The following is a 15,065-nucleotide window of genomic DNA, read 5'->3' as shown; positions in this document are numbered from 1 at the left end:
AACTTGTTGATCAATCATAATCCGTTTTCAAAATTAAAATCTGTCAAACCAAATTCTTCCAGTTTGTCTAGCTTATTGGTCTAAAAGTCACTTTTTTTTCATTGACTGGAGGCCCCTCCAGCCCCCTTAAGGTTTATTTTATGATACGGAATTTAAATATATTGAAAAACATTATAACAAACAAAATTAATGTTTAGATTGGTCAAATCTACATTAGCTTTGATTTTTGACAAGACCTGCTGTAGCCCCCTTAATGCATAGCAGTATGAAGTCACCCTTAAAAAATCATGCCTGATTTCTGGGTTTTGAACAAATTCTTTATAACTATTTAACAATAGATTATAATCACTTACATAAGTAGTATTATTGAAAGTAGTCAATATTTATTTCGGATAAACATTAATAGTTTATTATCTTAACATGACTAAAGAATTATGCTGGATATATAATTATGTTTAATTTTTGATGCAATCTAATAGCATTTAATATTATGGTCTATTTGGGTTTGCATAACAAATAAATACCAAAAATAAAAATAAAGACAGATAAATATTTATTTCTGTTTAATTTTTAAGTATTGGATGAGCTACACAATATTATATACAAAAATAGAATATGTTTTAAGTATTTAATAGAAACTAATAACATAACTTATTGGATAAATAATTATATTAGGGCTGTTCTTACAATGTTTGGTTAAGAGGATGCTATGCAGACATTTGTTATCTCCGTCCTACAAGTGCGTAACATAGCAAATTTTACGCTCAGAAGATCACATTTAGCTCTGTTAGTTTAAAAATTAGGATGAATTGACTAATTATAAAATTTTAAGGTAAGATTATTATGTAGAATATTTTAAGGCTTTTTGTTATATTTTAATTTAAAAACGAGTAATGGATGTTTTAAAATTGTAAATTGCTTATACTCCTTAAAATACACATAACTCGCTTTAAAATTAAAATATAATAAAAAGCCTATGACAAACTTTAGTTAATAATCTTACTTTTAAATTTTATATGAGGTCAATTCACTCTGGTTTTTAAGCTAACACAGTTAAATGTGATTTGCTGAGCGTAAAATTTACCATGTTAAAGCACTTGTAAGACTGGAGACAACAAATGTCTGTGCAGCGTCTTCTAAGTGTGATAACGCTAACTGGCAGAATTCCTTTTGTGTTACCGATAGAATCCTGCTGGTTAGTCTTAACTGACACTTAACCGGACATTTTAAGAATGGCCTTTAGTATAATAAATAAATAGATGAGGTTAGTGTTTGTTTTTTGTATGAATTGCAATTTTTTTTATAAACCTGTAAGTTTGTCAAACAAAATATTTTTGGTATTATTTATCAACTATACATCATAAAATTAATTTATAAATAATTATAACTGTATAGATTTAAGATACATTTTATTTTATGAAGGGTTGTTACTTATTAATATTGATAAACAAATATAAAAAGCATTTTTATATCTTTATCTAGATTTATAAATCTCCATACTAAATACATTATAACTTATAATTACTTCATTAATATCCATGATTGTTTAGTATGTTTTTAATGATTTAATATAAATATATTTTTATAATAATTAAAAATAATTATTCATAAAATGTGCTTTAATGTATCTAAATATATTTCCTGGATTAAAATTTTTGGCTGTAAAAAAGAATCTAAAATACAACCTTGGTTACTTTTCAGTTTAATATGTAATTACTTCTATTTGTTTATTTGGATTAAATCCAACATTTGTACATTAATTTTTTTTTTTTTGTTATCTTAAAATTTAATAAATTACATTATGCAAAAGATTTTATAAAATAGTACAATTTATTTATGTTTGAATTATACATAATATGCCTTTAAAATAATAAGTTAGAGACATTTTCTAAACATTGTCAATATGTCTGATTGACCAGCTTCACTACCAATGGAATACGATCTATGTCTGGTATTGTAATACCTGCGACAGTTAAAACATAAACAATCTGGATTCTTTGATGGTCCAACATGATGATCTTGTTTTACAGGTGATTTCATAGGGCCAAACTTTGATGCCATTTTAGCAACTTGAGTCATAACAAATGTAGAACTTGATGGCTGTCTATACATGGGTGATTGTGAACAGTCACTAAAGCTGCCCATATCATCGTTTGTATTTTTTACTTTCGACCATGGGCGTCTTGCTAGAATTTGATTTTTTTGAAAACCAATACTATTGAAACTCCAGGCGGTTTCTGAACATTCGTCATCTGAACTACTACTTGTTGTGTCATAGTTTTTTGATTGGTATTTTTTTTGTATATTTTCGGATTCAAAACTATTTAAGCTACTGTTTTCTAAAGTAGTTGAATCCATAAATGAAGATAAACCACAACTAGATGACTCGTAAAAAGAAGAATTGGACATTGTATTTGTAGAACTTATTGCTGACAAACAAGGACTTCTTTGTAACATACTTCTATTTGACATTATTGATTGACTTCGACTTTTATGAGATTTTTTTGATATCTTTTTGCATTTAATTTTGACATCTGATAAATCAAGTAATGTGTCTGTAGATTTAGATGTTAAAGTATTATCTGAATCTGAAGATTCTGTGCAGTAAACATCAATATGCACAGTCCTGGCATGGCGTTTTTTATGTTTATCTAATTCAAATTTACGATTTTTTACAAAAATGTTGGTGTTTTCCTTAAACAAAAAAAAAGCTAATCAGTGACGCACATTATATTTAGTAAACAACTAAAATACCTTTGTTAAGACAGTTGAAGTAGAAGGGGATGTCTGACTAGATACATCCACAGTTTCTAGATGTTTTTTCGGCGGAACATTGGTACAAAAATGTGCTGTAAAACTTTGTGCTCTTCTAGCTGACATGGGACTTCTTATACCACAACATACTTCACATTGAGGTGCTATATTAAAAGTACAATCACATGCTGATCCACGAGATGAACTGCCAAGACCAGAATCTGTCCTTTGAGGTGGCTGGGCAGTAAATACAATATTTCCTCGTTGAAATCCGTAACATGGTTGCTGGGACAATGGTAGATTATTATTGGGTTGTTGTGTTAATTTCAAATGCGCGTGAATGGACCAATCATGCATTAAACTAGAATTATTATCGTTAATTTTTTTCTCCATTTCATAAGTCACTATTAAATTTGTAATATAAGAATATTATAAGTGTACATTCGAAAGCTGTGTTGTAGAAAAGACTGGCCACTTAGATGAGTCAAAAGTATCCTAATTCTCAGCTGAGAGCTGTAGTTTTGGCATAGCATCAAACATACTGTTAAAAGCATGCTGCTGTTGTTGAAGAGAGGGAACAAGTATTGCTTTCCAAAGGTCATAAATATGACAAATTCACCCACATACTGCATTCCATACCAAAACACTATTCAAAATAAATTAACAATATTAATAACTGTACACCTGATGGTACTTTATCTATATTATATTGATGTGAAATGTTTGTTGATAATAAATATCAAAAAATAATATGAGTACGGTCCTCTGAAAATATAAATTAATAAAAAGTACTTAAAGAATGTTCCAGTTTGTTGGGCAGATTAGTGAAAATTGATTAAAATATATATTTAATATGTACGTTCTATATTTTAAAATTATAATAAAATATATATAACATTTGCAATCAAAATTAAATAAATGGTCTTAGTAGTATATCCAGAAGAGTAATGGCTTTAAGCCAAATGAAGTGTGCTAAAAAGATGCAGTTTCTATTTCCAGATAGTATAATGTAACAACTTGACAAAACATACTATTTTTTTGGTACATCATAAATATTTTGGTTTAATTAATTAGTTCAGTATCAAGGTTTAATATATTGCGTTATATTATGCATATATAAATAGCTTATAGGTTATTCCCAGTTAATATGGATTGAAAAAAAAAATGAATGAAAGTACCTATGCATTAATATGTTAATGATTTTGCTAATAGATTTTGCTAAATTAACTTAATAAAACATCGAGTAAAACATAAAACTAGTGCTTACTATATAATAGATAATATATAGTTAATAGTTATTCTTTTCTGCAATATTTGTTTAAAATATTTTTATAATGAAATATTAAAAAAAAAAAATAATTTAAAAATGAGTTAATACTTTATAGTAAAAAAAAAATTATTTATTCTAAGGTAATCTATAATATATTATATGTAATGTGCTACAAAATATACTAGGTATAATAATATAAATGCTAAATGATTGACGACTATTAGTAAATATAACTATTATAAAGTTTATATATTATATGGTTTTTTTTAAAATTATTTTTGTATAGCTTTCATTACAAAAGTAATTAGCCTATTCTTCACTTTTAAATTTTATGCATTTGTATTTAATGGGTTACATTATATTTGTTTGTACATGCTTGTGTAATTTAAAAACATTAATTTTTTTGAAATGTGTGATTCGACTTCCACGGTATCTATGATTGTTGGTGGTATTTTTTATGAGATTCAGTAGGTCAGATCTGTAGTGCACTCCACAGTATAGTGTTTTGTTGTTATTAAACATGCCGCTTGTGATGCTCATTGTGTTGTGGCTCCTTGGTAAAAAGTTTTGACATGAGGTGAGGAGGCCTGTATGACCTATTTGTGATCTACTATTGAAATCTAGATTTGTAACAAATATTGAAAATACAATTAATTTGTTGTTAATTAAATGAAGGAAATACTAGTTTTAGATTCTGAGCAGAGCGATGAATGCATTCATTTTACAATGATATGGGGTTTTTTTTTTTTTGTGTACACGAAAAGTGGTAGAAATAATGCTTCGATTTTCCACTTCAGTATCTTGTTCAATGGGAAAGCAAATCAAGTTGGTGCTTTGGGGAGGTCAAAATTTAAAATTCCCTATAGTTTTAGAAACGTAAAAAAAAATTAAAGAAAAACAGGAATTTGTACGTAAAATCGGTTTTCGGCAATATCAATTTAAGATTGTGGTGTAAATCTAAAATAAATGACATTTTCACTGAATGTTATATTAGCATTTTGTATACACGATAACATTTTCAAAATATTTTTACTTGTATTGAGCTACGGTCATTTTCAGTTTCCAATGTGATATGTGAAAATGTAATACAAGACTCCTGATATATTATTACAATAGCAGTTGATAAATATTCACAATACATAGGCACAATATTTTTTTATAAGCATTTCAAGTTTGATTTTTGAGAACATTTATGAGATTTAAAATTTAAAACTATTTTGTAGCTAAAAATGTATAAAATATTCAAATTTTATAGTTAAGGATTGTAAATTTAAAACACGGCTCCATGTAAATAGGTAAATAAATTACTTTATTCACAATAGTATCATCAAATATACTTAGCAATATCATAGTTTGACTGATTGTCTTCGCTCAGAATCGTTTTTAGTATACAATTTTGTAAAAAGTTTGTGCTATTTTACATTGGATAGTATTTATTTATAAAATTCATGGTATATAATATATATTATTATTAAATTTGTATGTATTTGGTATATAGTTAAGAAATTGAAAAAAGGGTTAAAATTAATCATTTAAAATAAAAATTGTTTGTGTTAGTTATTTTTCATATTCATAAAATAAATAACTGCAAAAAAGTGAGGACAAAATAAAACAACTTGAATCGTGCTTCACTCAGAATTATTATTTAAGATTTAATGACAAATTATCATTGCATTTCAACTCAATTTATCATTCAAAATATCTATATTAGTACATTTTATTAATAAGTATAATTTAAAGAATTAATGAATTATAGTTAAATAATTATTTTAATGATTTATTTTATAAAAAGTATTATTTTAAATTTTCAATAGGCACAAGCCAATCTTTCAGAATCTAGTTGTAAATTGGATCTTTTACGACAGTCGCTTGAACACCGTCGCCAAGAGCTTCCAGCTAATTCAACAACAGCTATCCAATTAGTACGAGAATTACAAAATGCTCAAGCTGCTAGTCCAACACCAAATCATGCTTACGTTAGTTTACAGCCATTCCTGAAAACAGAAAGAAATGTCATACCAGAAAAAGCTACTGTATCTAGGTGTGCTGCAGTTACTGGTAAACTTGAAGTTAGGTTCGTATCTTAATTTAGTCTCTAAATAGTTACATATTATTACTTATTAAAAATGTTCATAGATTAATGGGGTGTCAGGATTTGCTTGAAGAAGTTCCAGGTAGATCAAGACGAGAAAAAGACAATCCTGGAGATTTAAGATCTTTTGTAAAAGGGGTGACAGGACGTAGTTCTAGTAAATCATACAATATTAAAGATGAAATTAGTAGTAAGTTACAAAACGATGATATTATATATTTAATTTAGCAATTAATTAATTTTTAAATTTGTAGATGAAATCATGGCTGTTATTAAACTAGATAATCAAACAGTTGGTCAAACTAGCTGGCGACCATGTTCTCAACAAGCGTGGGACCAAAGGTGATCTTTAATAATTTTATATAGAGTATTTTTCCTAAATTAATTAATAACTAAGATTGGTAAAACATTTTTTCTTAATGTATACTACTATAATAATATAATATTGATTAAAAGTAGGTATTCAAAATCTTAGAACATTGAAAATAGTTTCATTATATTTCTATTTACTAATAGTTATTAACTATAGAATATAAAAATAACTATCTGAAGACTAGAAAATTTTGTCTTATGGATTTATGGTGCAATTTTTTCAAAAATACAAATTTAATATAATGGTTTTTAATTGGTAATAGATTTTCAATTGACTTGGATAAATCTCGAGAGCTTGAGATTGGTGTATATTGGAGAGATTGGCGATCATTGTGTGCTATTAAATTTCTTCGATTAGAAGAATTTATTGATGATATTCGACATGGTATGGCTTTACAATTGGAACCACAAGGACTTCTTTTTGCAGAGGTAATTTGCATATATTTAGTTATTATAGTATTTTTATTGGTTTTGTTTTATTTATTGACAGTTAACATTTATTATTATCTTATAAATAATAAATTGAATAGGAAGGGTGTAAGTAATTTAGTTATTTTAACAAATATAACTCATGCAGGTTAAAAATTTACCACAATCAAAATTAAAATGTACCTTGGGTGTGTTTTTACCCCATTCGAGTAAAAGTGATAAACCATACAAGTGGTCACGGGTTATCTTCTATGACACCCAAGCCTTACTGTAGTGATTGCTGTATGGATTTATTATTTTGGGAACAATTATTGATAAACCACTGGCCTAGTGGTTTGACAAATTTTCTGACAACTATACTTTTAGGCTTTAGTTATAACCACACCTGTAGTTATTATATATTTATCTATATGACTAATCATACATCTAAATGCCTTATCCAAAGTCAAAACTGATAAATTGTATTTAATGACCAAATTGGTGGAACCTAGAATTTATGGCAGAACAATACACAATTTTTATCTATGTATTCAATATTCAGCGGCCGTTCTGTATATTTTATTAACATAATCATTCAAAATATAACATTAACCTTTGCTTGTTAGTCTTGATGGATAAATCATTTTTATTTTTGGATTTATTATAATGCCTATTATAATTCATAATTTAAGTCAATCTCGCTAATAAATCTATTCTTTGGTTTTTAAAAATTAAAAATCATAAAAATCCAATAAAAGAATACAGATAATGTTCTTACATTTAAGTTTGATAATAAGTTAATTAATTCCAATATTTAAGCTTAAAACACAAAATTGGAACTGCTAAACATATATCTTGGTATGTTATGTGTTAATGGAAATAATACACGCGGGTTCAGTCTTATTAATATAGTTTTATGTTATTTTGTATATAAATTGAGTTATCATGTTTGATTAATTGTTCTGATTTCTGATTTCTAAAAATATATTTAATAATTTATCTATATTTTTAGATCAAATTTTTAAATCCTATGATATCACGTCAACCTCGTTTACGAAGACAACGCAAAATATTTAAACAGCAAGCTAAAAACTTCCCTAGAGCGAATCAAATGAACATCAATATAGCTGCTTGGAGTCGACTTCTTAAAAGATCTTCACCTTCAATCCAAAATTCACCATTAGTTCCTGTACAGCAACACTCAAGATCACATTCACACTCTGACAGCTCTACAGGTTTATAATTAATTAATCATTTTTATTGCATAAGTAACTGATTTAAATGTAATTACCTAACCTGATGTAACCTTTAGATGGAGGTGATACAAGACTCGAAGAAAAATGTACACCTGGTGAAACACCTGAACCAATTAACACTTGTGGATTGGCTGGCGCACGGCCATTAGGTTTAGGGGTTGCAGTTCTACCACCGCTGCCACCCACTATCACTGAACAGCGAAATCTATCTACGGGGTCTCCCACATTCCTACCTTCAACAGTTATAGCGGCAAATAAGAGAACACCAGCTGTACCAACCGTGCCACCTCCAAGGCCACCACGACAATTAGATCAAGAGGTGAGTATTACATTCTTGCTTAAAATGTAATTTTAAAAATGTTAGCTATGAAGCTTTTTGAACATCAATGCACCAGGGGGGTAACTTGTATGATATGTATAGCTGCAGAATGCGTTGAAGGAATTTGACTTTTTACATGACGACGAGCAACAGACATTACCGCCAGTTCATAGGAGACATGTAATGACAATGTCTGTGAGCATAGAAAGTGTTGGAAGTTCAACTTTGGGAACACCGCAGCCGTCTCCTCTTGTAGAGTTTCCCCAGGACGAGGTACATACTCTTCCTACACCACTGTGCTAGGCTTATCTAACACGCGTGCGCCTAACTGGTATATCATCCATTTCTAACTGTTGTGCATGAATGATTTGGAGTAGACTTTTTTTTTACATTAGATACTATATCAAATGAATAAAACTACTAATAATTCTAGCTAAGGGTGCCGGTGCGTTTTTTGGTACAAAAACATGTCTTACAGGAAAAACTCTCACGACCTGTAGAATTGTCAGATTTTGTTAATTTTTTTTTATCTTAAAGTAGAGTACATTTTGTAGGTCGGATCAAAGCCTGATTTTGAAAACTATAATTATAGAAACTGGAATATGCATTTGAAAAATACATAATATTTGTGCTTTTTCAAACGTATTTTCTACTGCTATTCAAAGTAAAATAAAAAATTGAGCTTTGATCCGACCTGTAGAAACTTCTCATCTTTCAGATAAAAAAAAATTAACGAAATCCGTCAATTCTACAGGGCGTGAGAGTTTTTCCCGTGAAGTCATTTTCGTTGATATAATACACCATATCGACCCCGTCTAAATAAGTATCGAGCTGTAGATTAGTGGAAAAATATTATAATTAAGGCAATAACTAAAATATAAAACATAATATTCGAATAGCATAGAAATTTTTAAAATTGGAAATTCTAGCACCGACACCCTTAAACCATAATGTACATTTTTAAAATTGGCTTTCATTTAGCTAAACATTAGTTTAAAAATAACTTGACTGTGTAAAAAGTATATACATATAATTTTTAAAGATAATTAATCTTTTAAATTATAGCCTATTAATTGCTTTTATTTAAAAGTTAGTATAAGAATTTTGAGTTTTAGATAAATATTTATGATTAAATAATTAAGACAATATGTTTAATTACTTGAAGATACAAATCAATAAATTTAAAACAACAAAAATACTTATATAATATTACATATTATATTATATTAGTTAGATAACAATTAGTAATTATTATTTTTCCAAAAATATTTTTAACTATTGTCAGGAAAATTAAAATTGATATTTCAATATAATTTTGTTTACAGTAAGCTTAAATATTTAGTAATTCATCAAATTTTGTTTTATTATTTAAATTCCCAAAGTTCCTTGTTCAGAGTGTACTTTTAACAATATATGAAGTTAGTTCTTATCAAAATATTTTATTAACCTTATTCTTCATGAATTAATTGATTATTGTTATTATAGTGGTCGCCACTTATACTAATCACAGTTAATGTTATCAATCATATATTGTTATCGAAAAGTGTATGTACGTGCATACTTTAATTTTTGTTTAGTATTATCAGTCGCTTTATGTTATCCATTTGGTCAGGTACTAAAGTGATTACTTTAAGTGACGACCACCGTATTTATTTATTATATAGATATAATGGTTATTTTGTTCCTACTGCACCACATATCAATTACAACTATTCGTATACAGATCAAATATTTCTTTAGTTACTCGGCTTTAATGAATTATAGATTTAATGCAGTTAATAAAATAGCTTTTAAAACTAATTTACGCAGTTAATATTAATAATAAATAACTAATAGTAAAGTTGAAGGGATGTGCATTTTTTCATTCAATATTAGATTATACATTTTTTTTTATGATAGATAAATTATAGAACTATATTGCTTTTTTTTTTTTTATAATTTAATGTTAGAGCCCTATACATAATAATTAATAAATAATATGGTTATATAAATTAGAAGTATGTACTTAAACAGTATTTTACACATTTTAATATTTTATAGTGTAAAATATAGACCTATATTGCTTTTTTTTTTTATATAATTTAATGTTAGAGCCCTATACATAATAATTAATAAATAATATGGTTATATAAATTAGAAGTATGTAGTTAAACAGTATTTCACACATTTTAATATTTTATAGTGTAAAATGTCTAAGGTTATGACATTAGGTTAGGTTAGGTTTACTAAGCATACTTCTTTCTATTTTATAGTGGTATAATAGAATCACTATTAACTCCTTCATAGAATTTTAAGTAAAACATAGTCAACATCATAATCTTTAATTTTATTTTTAAATAAGGTTTATGGATTTTGTAATTTTGACAATGTTTTATTTTATTTTTTTTGTGGAAATTTAGTAGGTAGCTATTATAAATATTTCAATTATTGGTACTTTTTTTAAATCACTAATATTGAGTGTAGTAAGTTAAATGATTTATCTTACATAAAATGTATATTATCTTAACTATCATAAATATTTTGTTATTGTTAGATATGTTGCAACCACTTAAAGAAATTGCTCTTCTCCCTTCTTCTTTGCTAGGTATCTATGTTCTTCATGAAAAGTATTCATACTGTGAAAAATACACTTTTCACACAATATTGATAATCATTTAAATTAATTTCAAAAACGGATAGTAATTTTGTGCATATTACAAAAATATATTTTTAACACAAAATAGACAGATATTTTTGTCCTAACCTAGACTAACCTGTTTTCATGATATGAATGTCCATATTGTTTAAAACAACCATTCATATTGTGAAATGGACAATTATTATCATTGATATTTTGTAAAAAGTTAGATGTTATTCACAATATTGATACTTTTAATTTAGTGGATGCAACATTTTATAAATTTTTAATTTTTGAACATGTAAAAATAGTCCAGTTATTTTTAACTTACTATATTTAGTATCAATCATTTCACCTTTGTGTACACGGCAATACACAAATATTAATTGTTATTTTATTATTGATATTATTATTATTATACTTATAAGCTGTTTTTGAACAAAGGAAATGAAAAAATAATAATAAATATTTGATACTATGGTGTTTTAACATGTAGATCGAGTTCTGAAATTCTAAACTAAATATTAACATTAATATTAGGATATTTAATACAAAATTGAAGATGCTTTAAATTTTGATTATGCTATTAGTTTGATTGATGTAATTTATTTATTTGATGTTAAGTATTAGTGTTATAGAGCAGTGGTCTTAAATTCATATTAGCAACAGGCTATACATTTTTATCTTATACGTCAAAGATTTTGCGGGGAAAAACACTTTTTTTAAACATTTATTTCTTTTACTCATCTTGATATTAAATCCAAAATAAACCAAATAAATTAAGACAAATTAATTTCTTTTATTGATTATAATTATTTTAATATAACTATTTAATACTAGGTATTACAAAGATGTACATATTGATTTTTTGTTTTATATTTATTTATTTTTACTAAAAAAAAATCAATATGTATATCTTTGTGATACCTAGTATTAAATACAGTTATATTATAATAATTATAAACAATAGAGAAAATAAATTTTGTCTTAATTTATTTGGTTTATTGTGGGCCAGACTGAATGGGTTTAGAGGCCTAATATTTGAGACCACTGGTATAGAGTATTGCCTTAACACCATAATAATTCATCATTAATAACATGTATTTTTTTTATTATTTTTTATTTTAAGCCAAGCATTATCTTATCCTTGTATTATATGATTTATATATTTTACACTTGAAGATATACATAATATACAAAAAGGTCTATGATTATGCCTGGTTTTAAAAACTACCCTTACTTGTATTAGATGTATCGATCGATTCATTAATTAAAATATATTTTTGATTTTTGTAGTCACCACTATTTAGTCATCCTGTTTCTCGTGTACTTGATTACCGGGAAAATGAACCAAAATCATATCATCTTACAACATCTAATAATGTGCAACAAGCAGAATCTAATAAAATCACACTATCTAGTGCTTTCAAATTTTCTCAAATGTCTATGGATGACTTTAGACTGCTTAGTGTATTGGGCAGAGGCCACTTTGGAAAGGTAAATTTCTTCTGTAAAAATATAAGTAATAACTAGGGTTCGGATTTGAAGGCAATATAATCAATAAAAAAAGCATTTAAAATGTAAAAAAAGGCAAAAAAAGGCATTTAATTCATATAAAAAGGCAATTCATAAATATACTACAAAATAAAAAAGTGAACATTTTTTAAACACTTTCAATTGCTCACATTTTGAGAAAAATACAAATTAAAAATTAAAACTGCATGCAAAATAACTAGTTGGTATTAAAAAAAAAATTGACTACCATGTATTTTGATAGGTTGTCTTCAGTAAAACGGTTACGATTAGAGGTTAAAATATTTTTGTACATCGAAAATGATCTTTCTACGTCCACCAAGTTGTGTATAAAATTATAAAATTACCTGAATAAATTCAACACAAAATAGGCATTTATAAGTACAAAAGGTAAAAAAAAGGCAAAAAGGCATTTATAAGTAAAAAGGCAAAAAAAGGCAAAAAAAAAATGCATCCATCGTCTAAGAAATTAAATGAAACACATTTTTGTATAAAAATTATTTTTCTATTATGATAAATAAAAGAAAGGCATTTGCCTTCAAATCCGAACCCTAGTAATAACACTCAATATTATTTAATATTTACATTTAATTATTTATCATATTTCCCAATCTTTAGGTAATTTTGTGTCAACATAAAAAGTCTAGTGAATATTTTGCCATAAAAGCACTGAAAAAAGGTGATATAATTGCCCGTGATGAAGTTGAGTCACTGTTGTCCGAAAAAAGAATATTTGAAGTTGCAAATGATATTCGACATCCATTCCTTGTAAATTTATTTGCTTGCTTCCAAACTGATGTAAGACTACCAAAACATTATTTATTATTTATAATGTTAATTTCTAAAAACCTCTTTTTAATTATATTTCCAATATATTTTTCACAGGCTCATGTCTGTTTTGTAATGGAGTATGCTGCTGGTGGTGATTTGATGATGCATATACACGCCGATGTGTTTACAGAACCGAGGGCAGTGTTTTATGCTGCGTGTGTTGTTTTAGGATTACAGTATTTACACGAAAACAGTATAATTTACCGGTTAGTATGATGACATTTTCATTATTTTTAAAACGCTAATAATGTTGTGTACTTTCATATTTTAGTGACTTGAAATTGGATAACTTATTATTGGATACTGATGGGTATGTGAAAATAGCTGATTTTGGATTATGCAAAGAAGGTATGGGATATGGGGATCGAACTGGGACGTTTTGCGGAACACCTGAGTTTTTAGCTCCAGAAGTTCTTACTGAAACGTCATATACACGTAGTGTTGATTGGTGGGGTCTTGGAGTTCTTATATTTGAAATGCTTGTTGGAGAGGTAAATATTATAATATAATATCAATAGTATTATCCTTACATATAATTATATATTTCTACCATCCATAGTCACCATTCCCAGGTGATGATGAAGAAGAAGTATTTGATTCTATTGTGAATGATGAAGTTAGGTATCCCAGGTTCTTGTCATTGGAAGCAATCGCAATTATGCGAAGAGTATGTTATTTCACTTGCATAATATTTATAAGAATTAATTTATTAATATAGCAATTTTTTGATCTAGCTTTTACGCAAAAATCCGGAACGAAGATTAGGATCAAGTGAAAGAGATGCAGAAGATGTGAAAAAACAGGCATTCTTTAGACAAGTTGTTTGGGATGATTTGTTACACAGAAAGATTAAACCACCATTTGTACCTACAGTTGTAAGTATATTTTACTGTTCAATTGCATATTTGTTTGCAAGGTCTAACAAATAATTTTTTTTAGAATTCTGTTGAAGATGTGAGTAACTTTGATGAAGAATTTACTTCTGAAAAACCACAACTAACCCCACCAAAAGATCCAAGACTGTTAAATGATGATGAACAACAGTTATTTAAAGATTTTACATATACAGCTGACTGGTTTTAACAGGGTATATAAAATTAAATAAAAAAAAAAAAATTCATGTTTAATTTATGTTTGTATTATAATCGATCAAATTGTAATAGCTAAAGCTAGCTAATCATATAGTTTAGATGCAATTTTAATGATTATTATTTATTATGTATTTGTTCGTTTATTTTTCTTTTGCGGACATTTTTCCAAAATGATTGTGATTTATATTTTAAGTTGGAAAACTTGACACAACAAAGCTGCTCAGATAAAATTTCTTTCACAAATAGTTACCACACAAATCTTTTAAATAGAAAAGTCTAAACATTGATTCATTAAAAATATTCCCTCAATAATGAATAGAAAACAATTTGATGACTAATTTTTAACTACCACTATTTAGAATGTAAGATATTTAGTTATGTTGTAAAATTTTAAAACTGTTTTTTATAAATTTAGTGTTAAAGTTTATATAGAAATAACTCTATAATTTTGTGTAAAAAAATGCATTCGATTTGTATAAACATAGAGAAAAAAGTAACTTTTATATATTTAACATGTTTTAA

General features: G+C 26.9%; 2 protein-coding genes across 4 annotated transcripts in view; one reads left to right on the top strand and one right to left on the bottom strand.

Annotated features, from left to right (window-relative positions):
* LOC100166226 (serine/threonine-protein kinase N) overlaps nucleotides 1–14,859 on the top strand; it is a 33,693-nt gene extending 18,834 nt beyond the window's left edge. For 2 of the 3 annotated variants that reach the window (XM_003245390.4, XM_016805526.2), the window contains exons 6-19: nucleotides 5,839–6,098; nucleotides 6,161–6,306; nucleotides 6,371–6,458; nucleotides 6,752–6,917; nucleotides 7,909–8,131; nucleotides 8,209–8,471; nucleotides 8,574–8,744; nucleotides 12,385–12,585; nucleotides 13,240–13,419; nucleotides 13,507–13,658; nucleotides 13,724–13,943; nucleotides 14,012–14,119; nucleotides 14,187–14,327; nucleotides 14,392–14,859. In XM_003245390.4, coding sequence (XP_003245438.1) covers nucleotides 5,839–6,098; nucleotides 6,161–6,306; nucleotides 6,371–6,458; nucleotides 6,752–6,917; nucleotides 7,909–8,131; nucleotides 8,209–8,471; nucleotides 8,574–8,744; nucleotides 12,385–12,585; nucleotides 13,240–13,419; nucleotides 13,507–13,658; nucleotides 13,724–13,943; nucleotides 14,012–14,119; nucleotides 14,187–14,327; nucleotides 14,392–14,535 — 2,463 coding nt within the window. In that variant the 3' untranslated portion in view covers nucleotides 14,536–14,859. The remainder of the gene's footprint in view (nucleotides 1–5,838; nucleotides 6,099–6,160; nucleotides 6,307–6,370; nucleotides 6,459–6,751; nucleotides 6,918–7,908; nucleotides 8,132–8,208; nucleotides 8,472–8,573; nucleotides 8,745–12,384; nucleotides 12,586–13,239; nucleotides 13,420–13,506; nucleotides 13,659–13,723; nucleotides 13,944–14,011; nucleotides 14,120–14,186; nucleotides 14,328–14,391) is intronic. The other variant, XM_003245391.4, reaches the window with a different exon arrangement.
* Nucleotides 1,413–3,848, bottom strand: LOC100570797. Its single transcript, XM_003245392.4, has 2 exons — nucleotides 2,755–3,848; nucleotides 1,413–2,694 (listed from the first exon to the last, which is right to left on the bottom strand). The coding sequence occupies exons 1-2, from the start codon at nucleotides 3,145–3,147 to the stop codon at nucleotides 1,876–1,878; spliced, it is 1,212 nt and encodes a 403-aa protein (XP_003245440.1). The 5' UTR covers nucleotides 3,148–3,848; the 3' UTR covers nucleotides 1,413–1,875.
* Nucleotides 14,860–15,065: the final 206 nt, after the last annotated feature.

Source organism: Acyrthosiphon pisum, chromosome A2, assembly GCF_005508785.2.
Source record: "Acyrthosiphon pisum isolate AL4f chromosome A2, pea_aphid_22Mar2018_4r6ur, whole genome shotgun sequence".
NCBI classification, from domain to species: domain Eukaryota; kingdom Metazoa; phylum Arthropoda; class Insecta; order Hemiptera; family Aphididae; genus Acyrthosiphon; species Acyrthosiphon pisum.
This window is presented reverse-complemented; position numbering and strand designations above follow the sequence as displayed.

Coding starts and splice junctions, on each gene's coding strand:
- LOC100570797 (XM_003245392.4), bottom strand. CDS start 3,147: ATGGAGAAAAAAATTAACGATAATAATTCTAGTTTAATGCATGATTGG. Junction 2,695..2,754: donor CTTCAACTGTCTTAACAAAG/GTATTTTAGTTG, acceptor TTTTTGTTTAAG/GAAAACACCAACATTTTTGT.